Below are 15985 nucleotides of genomic sequence, written 5' to 3' on the forward strand. Positions count from 1 at the left end.
AAACAAACGAGGAAAGGAAAACTATGACCCGTTGAATAAATCAGTTTTCATGGTGCTGATGGATACACTATAACGATCCACGAGTTCATGACGACCGTAAAACTTCTGTAGTGATGATTTCAATCTTGTAGCAACATAACCCTGTTCCAAAAGCCTATTTGTTAGAGTTCTAGCGCGATACAAAAAGTCTGCGTAGTTTCGGCAAGCTCTGGCATAACGTATGAGTTGTGATAGGAACACTCCATACGCAGGAGCCGAAGGGATGTTGCCACAGATGAAAGGAATGAAAAGTCATCACGTTTGTCGTAAAGTTTGGTCAATAGTTTTCCTTTACCATCGATTTCTAAATGTAGGTCAAGATATGAGGCTAACTTCACATTGTCTGTAGTATCCTTTATCTCAAGTTCTTTTGAGTAGATGCGATGTATCAAATCCCAGAAATTAGGATTGTTTAAAGATAATACGTCATCAATATAGCGGAAACTGAGATTGAAGGATCTAGCCAAACGATATTCTTTCTTTCTGATCAGATCAGCTACAAAGACAGCCTCGTAAGAGTAAAGTAATAGGTCAGCAAGTAAAGGAGCACAATTTGTTCCCATTGGAATGCCGACCGTTTGTTGAAAAACACGTCCACCGCACTGGACAAATATGTTGTCGATTAAAAATTCCAGAATTTTGTATACATCTTCCTCTGTATGTTTGGAAGATGATTTGGAATTATTTCTTACAAAGTATGAGGAATCTCTACCGAGAACTATATATTTGTATCTAGGTGTACCATCTTTTTTGGAAAAACAACGATGTATAATGTTTTTAAGCCGGGATTTTAACTGAGTATGGGGAATAGAAGTACACAGTGTTGAAAAATCATAGGTTTTAATGCTATTACATTCCGATAATAGTCTTGAACTGATTGTCTCCAAAAGATCTTTCGAATTTTTCAGGATCCACATTGAACTAATACCACTACGGGAGTAACAAGTATTGTGGTAGGACTGCAGACCCTCTTTGACAGTTGTGAGTATGGAAGTTAAAAGTTTTGAAAGAGGTTTGGTGGTACATTTTGCAGATCCAGCTATGAAACGTTGTTTGTATGGATTCTTGTGAAGTTTAGGAATCCAGTACATAGACGGTAAATCACAATCATCGTCCTTGGTAGAGACCAAAAGAGGATAGTACAGATTTATGGTTTTTAACAATCTCTTCTTTGGAGAGAGTGGTAGTAGTGTAGGTCTTATCACTGCTATTATTTTCTACGCCTACCTCTGGTAATAAACATGGGATATAAAACGTTTTGCAGACAAAAACAATGTTGTTTTGGGCTTTGTCTGCTGGTACGACAACATATTTGTCATGTATAGTAGACAATGTTTTTGCTAATTTCAAATAATAATTTGCAAATTTCGATATGCTGTACACGTGTTTGTAGGAATAACCCCTTGTCAGCAGCTTTAGAATCAAATATATACAAGAAGTACTCACAACCAAAGCATTAGAAAAAGGAAGCCAAATCAATCATCGAGGGGTTTTACTATGTGCAGTACTAGAAATAGAGCCTCTGTGATTTAGGTATTGTGATATTTGCAATAGTATGAAAAAAATAAAATCTGGTAAAATTCAGGCTCAGACAAGTCCAATTCCAGTCATATTGCTTTAAAGCTCTTTATCTGCAGAAAAAATGTAGTAATTATACTTTCGATAAATGCATCATCAAAGTTCAACAAAAATAAATAAAGATCCAGTATGAGGATGAACTTAATGATATTAGATGGTGTTTTATCTTATTTCAATTGACAAGCTATTTGCTAAAAACAGCAGCATAAGTAGTACTTTAACGATGATACATTTAGCATGTTCATGTTTATTGGTCGACATCGTATATTTGAGTCATAATCTTTTTTGATACACAAAGGCAGCATGCTAGATCTTATGCACCGAGCATCCAAAGATAATTCTAAAAGACTAAAATAGCTACCAATAAACATTGAGTATTGAAATGAAATGTCCCCTTTTGAAATAGCTCTTGAAAACTGTGTTTTTTTGTGTTTTGTTTTGTGCAAAAGTGTTAAATACCTTTTTGTTTTCTGTTAGATAAACAATGACAAAAGACGTAATCAACAAATCAATGTAAACATTTGGTCATCGATCTCGTCTTTCTTTGTGCTTGTGAAAATACCATGAAAGTAACTACTAGTTTGATAGTAAGAAATTGATGAATCTAAAATTTACAGTATTTGTTCCAATCATATTGCTCTTATTTCTCAATGTTTGCGTGTACAGATACAGTTTACTTGTGCAACACATAAAGGTTTCTTATAGCTATGCCAATGCAATGGAATCTGTGTGAACAATATTTATCGATTCTTCTGTTTCTTTCCAGTGACTTCAATCTGAGGCTTAGTTTTCGGAGAATTTATGCCATTACAAGTAAGTACATACTGTTCAAAGTTCAATGACTATATAAAAGCTAATAAAAATAAAATATAATTAATGTAGAATTAACAAATTATTTTCATATTATGTTAATTGAACTACACGTTTAAATACAACACATGCCATATTATAAATGCATAAGGTGTTACAGTGAATAACATTTCTATATCAGGGAAGCATGAATTATTAATGATTTATTAGCTTCAGTATCATAGTTAGTGATAATTCCCAACGATTCTTCAATTGGTGGTCACTTTTTAATATTCAAGATTCTTTGGTGCTTTCGTTCTTTAGTTCGTCCATGTGAATATTATTTACTTGTCTCAACGCCACTTTCATGTAATTATCGTTATTTCTTTTAATATCATATGCCATGTGCGCATTTGTTACAATTTTGTTCTACACCTCACTAATATGTGAATTCAAATTAAAGTTATCCCATGGATGTCCGGGTGTTAAAAGAATAGGCCTGCAGCAGCGCTAAGCTTGTCGTAAAAGGCGACTATATAGTGCTCAGAACCCTAGCCGGGGGCTAGGGCGCTCTGCCCACAAAACAACTGGGATGTGTGCCCCAGGTGGTGGAATGGTGGTACCCCTGGCGTGTTACATGCTGGGGTTGTCAGGCTATAATGCGGAAACCTGACCGCAAACCATAGTGGTGCACCGTGTTGGGAAAGATGCCACGTTCCTCGCACGTTAAAGAACCCGACTGTGGTATTCTGCCGTAGTAGGAACCATAGGGCTCCGCCACAGGAGGCTAAATTGCCCGACCTTCCCCACCTCTCTCTATTTCGACCCCATTGTCCTTGTGTCCCATCCCTTTTTCATTTCATCATCATTTCATGTTCATTTTATCATCAATTTCATGTTCATCGTCTTAATATAGCTGAAATATTGCTGCTTGGACGTTAAACCCCAACAAACAACAAACAAATTAAAGTTTCATGCGCTGTGAACGGTAATATAAAAAAAAAAACTATCAAATAGTGCTGTTATTTTTTTTACTTTGCTCCTCGATCAAAATTGTTACGAAAGCGGTCGGCTTTAACTTAAGCGTTAGTCTCTCTAAATGTATTGATCAACCAAAAGAACACCAGAATAAAACATTAGCCTGTACTTATTACATAAAAAATCCCATCTGTGTTTTCTAAATGTTAAATTTGATACCTTAGTCTTTAAACAAGGTTCAACCAAACATTTGAGTGTCGTGTTATTCAATAATGGCTTTTGCTATATAACGGCTTTTCAGTGTCTAATATGAATATTGAATACTAGCTTGATGCATTTATGACACTTATTTGGTGCAAAAATTGCATTTTTATGGCCAAAAACTTCGTAGACGCCAGTGCATTATATATAATCAATCTTTTGGGACGTATTATGTACAGGAAACCAATTTACATTTACTCGGCACAGAAGACTATAACTGAAAGACAGATAATGAAGCAAATGAAGGAAATCAGGTTTGAAGACATGAAACACTGACTTTATTCTTATTATGTCCACATATTTGTCATTTATCTTTATTCCGTTTTCAATTTTTCGATATTGTTTAAAGGGAAAACAAGTATTTTTATGTCTGATGAAGAAAGTCATATTTATATACATATTTTGTTTTTGTAGATATCTTTATATTCTATAGGTTTTAGAATATAAAACAAGATACATTCGCTAATTAAAAGCAATACCCTATCGCGTTTGAAACTACATACATAAAATTGTAGCCATTCAGCATGAGTCAATTTGGTATGGAACGAGTCGGGCACTATAATAACTCTAGACTATAACATCCTTTGCTGTAAGTTATTTGGGTGAAGTATTCTTTCAGTCTTCAAAGCGTCAGTTTTGTGTGTTGTGTATCACTTTAAGCGAAGTGTAACTTGCGTCTACTTTTGTCAAAGATCGGGCAATTTATATGTAGGACAATCGACAGCCAACAAGTCAACGCAAAGTATAAGTAATGAATAGCAGCTACAAATTTGCTATGCATATTTGCAGATCTCTCATTGGAGCAGAATTCAATCTTTTTTTCTGCTCTGACATCTTTATCAACGTCTATTACACATGTAAGTTAAACTTTCTTGACTATTCGGCTAACTACTGGGTAATACTGGGTAATACTCACTCGTTAGGAAATCTTAGGCGTGAACGTTAGAACATGATTGCAACCTGATATAACTGTAAAACATTTAAGATATGACAACCTTTGATGGTATCGGGTATGTATATTTAACTTTTTGTTGAAATTAAAATCACTTTTTTGTGTATTTAATTTACTGATTAACTTCAAATAGTTTTTGTTTAAGGGTTTTGTGTTGTAAGCAATGACAATAAGGAAGTTGTAATGTAATTTGTGATTCTTTTTTTTTCAGGCATATTTCATGTTTACGTTACACTAAATGGACTTGTATTGTTATTCGTCTTGAGAATAAATTTATTCAAGCTTTAGATAAAATATAAAGGTTAATTGCGATCTACGTTTTTTAATGAAAACTCATGTCAAGATCTCGACCATATTTCGTTCTGATGATTTCAATATTTATCTAGCTCACAAATACATTACCTTTTTATCACCTTTATTGTAAAGAGTCCCCGTAGATATATATTAAGATCCTATCGTAACTATTGTATCTGTATTCAAATAAAAATATTAAGTCTCTAAGGGTCTTTTTGAAAACTCATCTTTTGATTAGTAATAGGTATATATCGTTAAAAAATTATATTTATCATGCATATGTTTTATAATTATTTGGAATAACGATCGTTTACCTTAAGAATCATCAAATCTAAATGCTCGTAAAGGGATATGTTGCTTCCAGCATTTCCATTGTATTGAAAAAATTGGTAATAACTATTAGATAACTTGTTTCATAATAGGAAATGTGACTAGACAATGGGCTTTAAATGTTTCCTATCCGTTTTTACTGCATCAAAAGAGATGTTATTTTATTTAATTTATTATGACGATGCGTCTCACAAAGCTGAGAGTCGACGTATATTTATTTGGAAACAATCGATACAAAATCAACTGTTATTCAAGCTTTGTGTGTGTCGAGGTCGTCTTCGATAAAACCACGTGTCTTCTGTTAGTTTTTGAAAAAAAAATGACGACCGGTTATTCAAGTTCTATTGATTTCAGTATTTTAAGCGAAAACAATTACAAACCCGATTTTGCTAGTTTTATGATTTGGATGCTTATGAAAATAAAATGCACTGAATATCATTTAACAATGCAAAAAAAAAAAAACAGAAAAGAAAAAAAAAAAAAAAAAAAAAAAGAGAAAAAGAAAAAGAAAAAAAAAGAAGAAAAGAATGCAGGAAAAAACACTATTGAATTTCCGTTGGAAGCGCTTTCAGAAAATTGCGTAAATGAACATAGACACATTGCCTCGCTGCACTAACCAACGGAACGAAATATAAACCGATTCTTTACAATTTATCTTTTGTTCTTATCAATCAGACATGGATATTAATATAATTGCATTAAATAGATAAAAAAAATAAAAATAACGAACAGAAACAGAATGATGCATAACTTAATAGTTTATCACAAGAAAGAGTCAGCAGTTGACAAGAATCTGTGTGTTTATGTCTATGGGTACTTGATAGCGTATATAATTAAAACTCTCTATCAAATAATTTAAACTATATGAATTTGGGCTTTTCAAATTATTAAAACTAATACGTTTTAAACTTCCCCCATGAGATGTTGATGTTAATGTTGGGCCTTTTGCTGGTATACATGTAGTAAGAGTCACACTTCAAACCAAGAATTAAAATAAATATAGATTTACAAAAAGTTTAAATTAGAAGGTTTCGCGTGCAAAAGATTTGAAAAAAAAATAAGTGATTGTTTTAAGTCATTTTTTCACACTAATTTCATTTATCAGTTTCAAGAAACAATAAAACTGTGGTCGATTCTATGTGTTGCTAGGGGGAAAAGTCTTTACTTTTTTCTCCTTTTGAAAAACGTAATTTCATATCATTGTTTGTCTATTAAATTCTCGTTGAAAAAAATATTCATACTATGAATGTACTAATATTCGTGGCGTACCAATTTTCGTGATTTCGTGGTTGACAAATGCCACGAAATTAAAATTCCAGACAAAATACATATTTTCTGGTTATTTTTTACTGTGTGAGATGTCAAACCACGAATTAAAGATTCCACGAATCAAATTTGTCTGCAATCAACGAAAATTGATACCCACAAATTAAAGAACTTTCGAGTAATGATAAACCAAACAAAACATCCGCTGTGCGCCTTTGTTAAAAAGTCAATTATTTATATCCGAATTATTTCATTTCTGAGAAAACGGGTTAAACTATTCTTGCCGCCACCTGCATATCTAGGGCGTCTTTGGCACTAGTTTTCTATCAACACAATCCAAAAACTTTCGTTTATTTTCCTTAATATTGCAAAAAATGCTTTTTAAAATAGAATGGACTTTGTTTTGTAAGTTGTACATAAAAGCAACACTATTGAAGATCAATTTACGTTTGATTTTAATGGTTAAAACTTGCGTAATTGTATTTTGCATAAATCATATTAACAACAGAATTGTGGCAATATTACGTTTGTTTCAATGGTTATTAAAATAGATCTTAATGTCGGGTAATCATAGAGAAATAGTCTCGCTACACTAAATTTAAAATATTCTTTATAATAATTCCTTCTTTTGTTCTTACCATTCAAACGTCTCTATCAATATTACATAATACACTAGCGAACAATGACGAGAAATAAGCATAGAACAATTCAAAGATCTATTAGCTTTAATTTTGGTGTGTTATGAGGATGAATCAGCAATTCGCTTTCATCTGTATACGAAAAAACATTGTATTTCTTTCATAATATATATATAGAAACAATTCACTTTATGTATCTAATGAACAGTTGTCATTCCATTTTATCTTACTTTTATTCATACCAGAAATATTCTAGTTGTTGCTTACCAAAGACAGTTGTAAGATTTCAAACTCGGCGGGTGTTTCTAGAAAAGCAGAGGACGCTTACCCTACCGGTGCACCTGGTCCATGCTCCCAGTTTTTAGTAGAGTCCGAGGTGCTCATTTACTTTTGTTACTTTGTATGTATGATTTTAGTTACTTTATGTTCTTTGTTTTATGTGTCTGTTTTCCATGTCTGGTCTTTGTCCATGGATTATATTCTTTTGATTACCGCTATAACCTTGGTTCTCTTGATTACTCTTTCAAAGGTATTCTTTGTTGGAATATTTTTTAGAATGTTGTATTTTTCCTTTTGGTGCAATTATCAGCTGGCGGATTGGTGTTTTGAATAAATTATTACTAGAGCTAATCATGCACATGTTTTGAAACTTACTTTCTACAGCAGATACTATAAACCAGAATGATTTCTGCAATCATGTTACCCTTGGGTTGTGAGATCTTTTCGGATTTTTCACAGCTCCATGAAATGCTAGAGTGCAATTTATATTCCACGCCGGAAAATTGACTTAAGCATTATTGAAAATCATTATAGGTCATTAAATATACCATTTAATTAAGTATGCTTACAGTACAATTTAGTAATGTTGTTTAGGAGTGAATGCATAATCAATAGCGTTTAATGCAGTAATAAAATAGCAATGAAGTCATAAAATTAATTGAATTTTCTTTGGGAAAACAATAATCATGATGCAATCAGACTTTTACCCTTGTTAATCAACGTAATAAAAACTTGGATCAGTTCTTTTATCTTTAACAAGTATCAGTCAATCAAGACCGATTTCCTACTTCCGGTTTATCATGTATATGCTTAATAGACAATTTAGGATATCGTTTACCTTCAGACCAAGGTTCATATTTTTATTCTTCAAAGGCATTCCAGAAACTCTAATTCACAGAATACTTTTTTAAATCACATGGAAGAAATTGAAGATCATATTCATGAAAATGTTTTTACTTTTCTTCTTAACATGTGGTTTGGTATATTGTACACTCTGAAGCTGAACTTTTAAATAGGGTAGATATGTAATGGAATGTCGACGATTCAACTACTTTAAACTGTGTACGAAGTTAAACTCAAATTTCTAAATAAAGCCAATATAAAAACAATAATATAAAGAAAAAACAAAAAACAAAAAAAAAAAACGGGCAATATCATGACTATGGAATTGTTCTGGATTTCCTAGGTTCTATAAAAGGTTACTTACCAACTTTTTAAGTCAACACTTTAAAATTGTTGTGCCCTACAGTAATCTTTTATACAGTTTCTTTTTAAACTGACTTTAACCCAATATTCAAAATTCAAAAACGTTACCATTGAGTTTACATCAGTAATTTTGCCCTTATAAATTTTCATAAAATAGCAGAAAAAAAAACTCATACTGCAATTGAATTGATGGGAAATAAAAGTTTTTGCATTTAATCGCATTACAAGACATTCTTTGTTATAAAATTAACAAACGATGTGTGGTTTTATTTCACTTGTGCATTTTGCTAAATCATTTTTTAATCGTTAAGTCTTTGTCGCTATTATCGGGGCTTCATCTATATACCATCGTCAGCTGTTGGTGAAATATATCAATCAATGACTACGCAAAGAATCAGTACTTGTTCTATATGCTATGGCCCCGTGCAGGTCCGGGTGTCAAAAGAATAGGCCTGCCATAGCGCTAAGCTTGTCGTAAAAGGCGACTAAATAGTCTCAGAACCCTCTGCCCACAGAGCAACTGGGTTGTATGCCCCAGGTGGTCGAATGGGGTATCCCTGGCGTGTTGCATGCTGGGGTTGTCAGGCTATAATACGGAAAACCTGACCGCAAACCATAGTGGTGCACCGTGTTGGGAAAGATGCCACTTTCCTCACACGTTAAAGAACCCGACTGTGGTATTCGATAGGAGTAGGAAACATAGGGCTCCGCCACAGGAGGCTAAATTGCGCGACCCTACCAACCACTCCCTATTTCTAGTGACAAACAAAATTTGTCGACCCAAAAGAACTTGAGATAAAGGATACTACAGACACTGTGAAGTCAGCCTCATATCTTGACCTACACTTAGAAATCGATGGTAAAGGAAAACTATTGACCAAACTTTACGACAAACGTGATGACTTTTCATTCACAATTGTCAACTTTCCTGGCGACATCCCTTCAGTACCTGCGTGTGGAGTGTTCATATCACAACTCATGCGGTATGCCAGAGCTTGCCGAAATTACGCAGACTTTTTGTTTCGCATTAGAACTCTAACAAATAGGCTTCTGGAACAGGGTTATGTTGCTACAAGATTGAAGTCATCACTACAGAAGTTTTGTGGTCGTCGTCATGGGCTCGTGGATCGTTATGGTGTATCCATCTGCGCTATGAAAGCTGATTTATTCAACGGGTCATAGTTTTCCTTTCCTCGTTTGTCTACCCCGGACTTGACTTTTTATGAGCAACTCGACGGGTGTTTCTAGAAGCAGAGGACGCTTACCCTACCGGTGCACCTGGTCCATGCTCCCAGTTTCTAGTGGAGTCCGAGTTGCTCCTTTTCTTTTGTTACTTTGTATGTATGGTTTTGGTTGCTTTATGTTCTTTGTTGTGTATGTCTGTTTTCCATGTCGGGTCTTTGTCCCTAGATTACATTCTTTTGATTACCGCTATAACCTTGGTTCCCTTGATTACTCTTTTGACCCCGCCCCGTGCAGGTCCGGGTGTTAAAAGAATAGGCCTGCAGCAGCGCTAAGCTTGTCGTATAAGGCGACTAAGTAGTGCCCAAAAACCTAGCCGGGGGCTAGGCGCTCTGCCCAAAGAGCAACAGGGATGTGTGCCCCAGGTGGTGGAATGGGGTACCCCTGGCGTGTTACATGCTGGGGTTGTCAGGCTATAATACGGAAAACCTGACCGCAAACCATAGTGGTGTACCTTGTTGGGAAAGATGCCACGTTCCTCGCACGTTAAAGAACCCTGCTGTGGTATTCTGCCGGAGTAGGAACCTTTGCGCTCCGCCACAGGAGGCTAAATTGCCCGACCTTACCCATCCCCCTTTTTCCAGTGGCAATCAAAATTTGTCGACCCTATTATCCTTGTGACCCATCCTTTTTTTTTTAATTCATGTTCATTTTATCATCCATTTCATGTTCATTGTCTGAATATAGCTGAAATATTGCTGCTCGGACGTTAAACCCCAACAAACAAACAAACAAAACTCCTTCGACCCCATTATCCTTGTGTCCCATCCTATTTTTCATTTCATCATCATTTCATCATTCACTTCATGTTCATCGCATGAATATAGCTGAAATATTGCTGCTCAGGCGTTAAACTCTAACAAACAAACAACAAACAAACATCTATATGCTATGTCGTACCAAATATGCTTTTAGAGAATTCGTGATTTCATGTTGTTAATACTGAAATCGTATACACGTTCCAGCAAATTATAACCATAAAAGGATACTTTTTCGATTTGTTGCGTGGAATATATCGAGGCAATATTGTTAGCCCCAACTTGTCATTGAAATGATATATTGTTTCTTATATCGTGTTCTTTATTGCGATTTGATTCAAAGATAATTCATGCCAGACGAACCATCAATAAAGATGTTTGTTCATTTGGTTACGAAATTGTTCTATCTAATGTTTCATTTTGTATGGATGATATTAAGGCAGAAAAATGATACATTTGTGATTTCACAATTACAACAACAACAAACAAGTTAACTGAATAAAGATTGTTACAAAAAATTTGTTTTTATGATTTATTTTTTAGCAAAGCTTTAACAATACATAAAAAACGTCGATGTACATGCTGGTAAAATATTGGTTAAATAGCCTGCTACTCGGGGATTATGATTGAAGTTAAATTTCTTATTTTGACAAACTATTACAAACTATTGCAAAATAAAAAAAAATGGAATGCTAGCACAGACGGTACAAAATCGGAGGTCAGAAATATTACTATAGACAGGAAATGTTTGGTCAAATAGTTATTGCCTATTCGACAACGGTCACATCTACACATATAGGCTAAACACCAATACCAAATAAATTTAAAATTAAAACACCATTTAACAGTTTTGAAAAAAAATCCTGCTTGAGGGCAGTGGTCTGCTCCTATGGAACGGTTTATCATTCCCCTGATATAGATCTTTAGCAAAAAGTTCATAATGCAAAATTGCAAGACTCATCTTTTGTCAGTGCTGCGCTACATGGCTTTTCTCTATTAATATATTTTTTGTAAGATAAAACAAAACTAAAAGAAAAAAATAATATGCGTATAAGCTATGGTAGGAAATGTCTATTACTTTGTTTTGACATAAATAGAAGGCAAATACGACGCAAAATAACAGGTCCGGGTGTCAAAAGAATAGGCCTGCAGCAGCGCTAAACATGTCGTAAAAGGCGAGTAAATAGTGCTCAGAACCCTAACCGGGGTATAGGGCGCTCTGCCCACAGAGCAACTGGGTTGTGTGCTCCAGGGGTCAAATGGGGTATTCCTGGCGTGTTACATGCTGGGGTTGTCAGGCTTTAATACGGAAAACTTGACCGCAAACCGTAATGGTGCGCCGTGTTAGGAAAGATGCCACGTTCCTCGCACGTTAAAGAACCCGACTGCGGTATTCGATAGGAGTAGGAACCATAGGAGGCTAAATTGCCCGACCCTGCTCAACTCTCCCTATTTCCAGTGGCAATCAAAATTTGTCGATCCCAATTTCCTTGTGTCCCATTCCATTTTTCATTTCATCATCATTGCATGTTCATTTTATCATCCACTTCATGTTCATCGCCTGAATATAACTGAAATATTGCTGCTCGGGCGTTAAACCCCAACAATCAATCAATCAATGTTAATTTGTTCTCCGCGGATAACTGAATATTTTTGATTATTCAATGGAATTTACAGTAAAATACTTGGCATGAACGAACAGTGTTGTTAAAGCTTTGCAAGTAAAATTTCGTTCAGTATTAATCAGTATTAATTGAGTATGTTCTTTTTTTTACATGATTCAGTTAAACATTTATTGAAACCGTGAGACAATTTCCTTTGTTCTGTGCAATGGCACCAAGTACCTGGAAATTATCACATCTAATTAGTGCATCGTCTGTTCACAATCCCTTCCCTTTATCCTCTAGTGTATAATATCGTATGGAGTAAATAGAACAATGCTCCGAACGTGTCACTGGTAAATAGCAGTTGATATCATTTTAGGGGTTAATGATTATTTTTACAACACAAGCACTTATAAAGTAAATAAAACTAAGTGTTATCATAAAAAATCATGATGATCAAGCTTTTAATCGACAACCGAGGAGTACCGTATACCATTTAGATATTACTCCTTAATACAACTGGATCAATCGGGGTTTTAATATGTTTCGAATCTATATCGAATTTTTACGTTATGAAGTTCTGTACAATGTTATTGAATCAAATATTAATGATAATGTGTTTTTCGTTTTGTAGATGCAGTTTGTATAGGTAACACTTGGTTGCTTGTCATTAGTATGTAAGAATTGTTAACAAATTGTCATGACGTATAATACTCGAGAGTTTAAAATTATGTTGGAAAATTATACGGTACTATTGAACATGTGCAGTCAGTGTAGAATATAATAGCTCAGTGTTGATTTCAACTCAATGTAATATTCCGAGAATGCTTCTGTGAAAATTTCTATATACATTATTGGATTTAATTTACGGAATACATTAAAGGATAATCAGAATTAAAGAACAATCCCGAAGCTTCAGTCACGGAGTTGAACTATAGTATGGAATTAAAATATTAAACCCTGATTAATTATTGTGACTGAAAAATAGACTTACTAACTGAAGAAAGTTAAATGATCATGGATATATACTATCTACTGGTACAACGATCGCTCTGGACTGTAGAGCTCCTGATAGCATTTCTAATTTCAACCGAAGGTAGGATAGCTTACTAATCATCTACAAATTGAGCTTTATCATGTTAATCATCTTATCACCTTTAGCTTATTCTAATGACCTAATCTATGTTAAAGTAAATCGAAAGATAAATCCTTCTAAAACATGTAATTTTTTACTGTAAAACATTTTTTCGTTATATGTAATAAAAAATGCGAAAAATAACACTTTTTGAAAAACCATTCAGTGTTGTAGCCTTGTGTAAACGAGGTTTATTGACAAGGAAAGTTTCCGCAAAATTTTACTTTGAGAGTTGTCACTACAATTAGTGGAATATTTATAGAATTTGAAATATATTTCATTTTATCTGTGTGTGTTTCCTATTACAATGAGTTGTGAGCAGGTGTCTATGCGATTTAAATTACAGATATAGATGTTAAACTTATTTTACTTTAAAACATGGTCCAATAATACTGTAGTTTGTGAAGGAGATAAAACAATTATATTTATATCTCCATTCGGTTTACGCAGTTTTTGTAGATGTTCATCCTTTGTTTTTGGTTCTCCAAATGTTATTTTGTAATGCTAGTGTGTTTATCTTGGTTATTTTCGAAGTCATATCACTGCACTTTAATTTTATTCGACTGGACGTATAAGATATGTCTAGAAAATTGATATTTTGAAATTTGAAAACATAATATACATTGGATGGTAGTATTCAGTAAACAAACAGTACCGGTCGGTATTCGTTTTTTTACTTCAATTATTTTTTATTAAACAGATATTTATTTTTCAAAATTGATAATGATTGAATTGCAAAAAAAAAAAAAAATGATATAAACAGAAACGATTTATTTTCTCGCACAATTAGAAAGATACAGTTTATAAAGAACAGAATTCCACCTGAATTAAAAGAATTAAATTGAAGGATAATGGCAAAGCGTAATCAAGGGAACCAAGGTTATAGCGGTAATCAAAATAATGTAATCTAGGGACAAAGACCAGACATTGAAAACAGACATATACAACAAAGAACATAAACTAACTAAAATCATACATACAAAGTAACAAAAGCAAATGAACAACTCGGACTCCACTAAAAACTGGGAGCATGGACAAGGTGCACCGGCAAAGAACATGAAATGAACAACGTACAAAACAACAAAAGTAAATGAGCAACTTGTACTCCAGTTAAAACTTGGAATATGGACTAGGAGCACCAGTAGGTTAAGCATCCTTTACTTTTCTAAAAACGCTCGCCGAGTTGCTGATAAAATGTCACTTCCTAGGTAGACGAAAGAAAAAAAAAGACCCGGGGAATTAATCGGTTCTGAAGGTGCAGCTGGATTCTCAATGGCGACTGTAGAACTTTTGAAGTGATGACTTAAACCTTGTAACAACATAACGCTGAAGTATTAAAATCCACCGATTAACCAGATTTATCATTATAGGAGAATACTATGTTATTGGGCAAGTTATAAATATCGAAACTAATCTGTTTAATACTCATGAAAATTAGATTGAAAAGAAATAATTTCTTTTCTAAACTAATTAATCCCGATTTATAAATTAGAAAATTTAAATTTCTCGCGCCCATGGGCGCCATCATGATCTGTTAAGCTGTGACGTCACGAAGCTGGTTTGTAAAGTGAAAGTAAACAGCAAATTGATTACGATGTCCGAGGAAAGCGCAAGTTTGGGACTTTTCCTTTATAATTGCAACCCAAAATTTACAGAAGAACAGATTGGGGCGCACCGTGTAAGACAATGTCAGACAATATTAACGCAGCTAGAAGACTAGTATGTCTGAGGTAATCTAATGGCTAGTTCGTATTGCCGGTAGTTTTATTTTTTTGAATATTTCTCTTTTATCATCTGTGCAATCGTAAGCTTGACAAGTCAGCATTGTTTGTGATTAAAATACAGGAAACATTAACGAAATATTCTTTTAATTTACATTTTAACATGTAGTACTTCTCTCAGTATCAAACCGACTAAGTGACTTCACGAGCTAATCAGCTATCAGTAAAAATCAGTAAAGTATGCTTATAATCTTCCTTCAGATAGAAGAGTTCCGCAAGATAGTTATCCACACATATTTCAAAGCCTTCGAATTTTGCATAGCCTTGTGCGTTTTGCAAAAGCGCATTTTGAATTAAAGGCTACTTAGTTTTGGTTACATGGGTATGATTTTTTGTCATAGCCTAAATTAATTCAAACGTGGTCTTTTTCTTTAAGTGTACATTTATTAGAATAAATGATGCTTTAAAATATTTTACCTGTGCTGATGTGAATGAAATAAAAGTTGTAGATCGTTCATTGTATAATAATTTTTCATAAAAATAACGAGTGTGGACAATTTATTAAATAGACATAAACCTCTTAGTTTCATATTTTAAGACTTGCAATAATTGAACACTTTCAGCTTTTTAATTCACAATTACATAAATATGCATACTGTTCAGTATTTGCTGCACAATAAAGCAAAAGTAATTTCATTAAAATTGGGCTTTATGACGACATTACTCGTTAATTTAGGTATAAAGCTCGTCGTCAAGGATACCTTAAGTCTAGACTATCTCAAGAAAATTGACTCGAATTTTACTGATCGTCAATAAAAAAATCGCATTGTGTATATATGTGAATAAAGAATGTTGTACACAAACACTGGGAACAAGATAGGCATGTTCAGCTTATAAAGTATGTAAAATGAAGTA

The 15985-nt window shown here is 33.9% G+C and overlaps 1 protein-coding gene across 3 annotated transcripts in view; it reads left to right on the top strand.

Annotated features, from left to right (window-relative positions):
- The first annotated feature begins 2353 nt into the window (after nucleotides 1-2353).
- The window catches only part of LOC148622193 (uncharacterized), a 29593-nt gene continuing 15961 nt past the window's right edge, over nucleotides 2354-15985 (top strand). Inside the window, exons 1-2 of one of the 3 annotated variants that reach the window (XM_088571835.1) lie at nucleotides 2354-2430; nucleotides 12849-13310. In XM_088571835.1, the coding sequence (XP_088427961.1) occupies nucleotides 13226-13310 (85 nt within the window). In that variant the 5' untranslated portion in view covers nucleotides 2354-2430; nucleotides 12849-13225. Of the gene's footprint in view, nucleotides 2431-12751; nucleotides 13311-15985 lie in introns of those variants that run through there. The other 2 variants (XM_088571834.1, XM_088571836.1) reach the window with 2 other exon arrangements.

The sequence above is a fragment of the Perna viridis genome, chromosome 3 (genome assembly GCF_037379345.1).
Source record: "Perna viridis isolate PV_CMFRI_1.1 ecotype Kerala chromosome 3, ASM3737934v1, whole genome shotgun sequence".
NCBI lineage: Eukaryota > Metazoa > Mollusca > Bivalvia > Mytilida > Mytilidae > Perna > Perna viridis.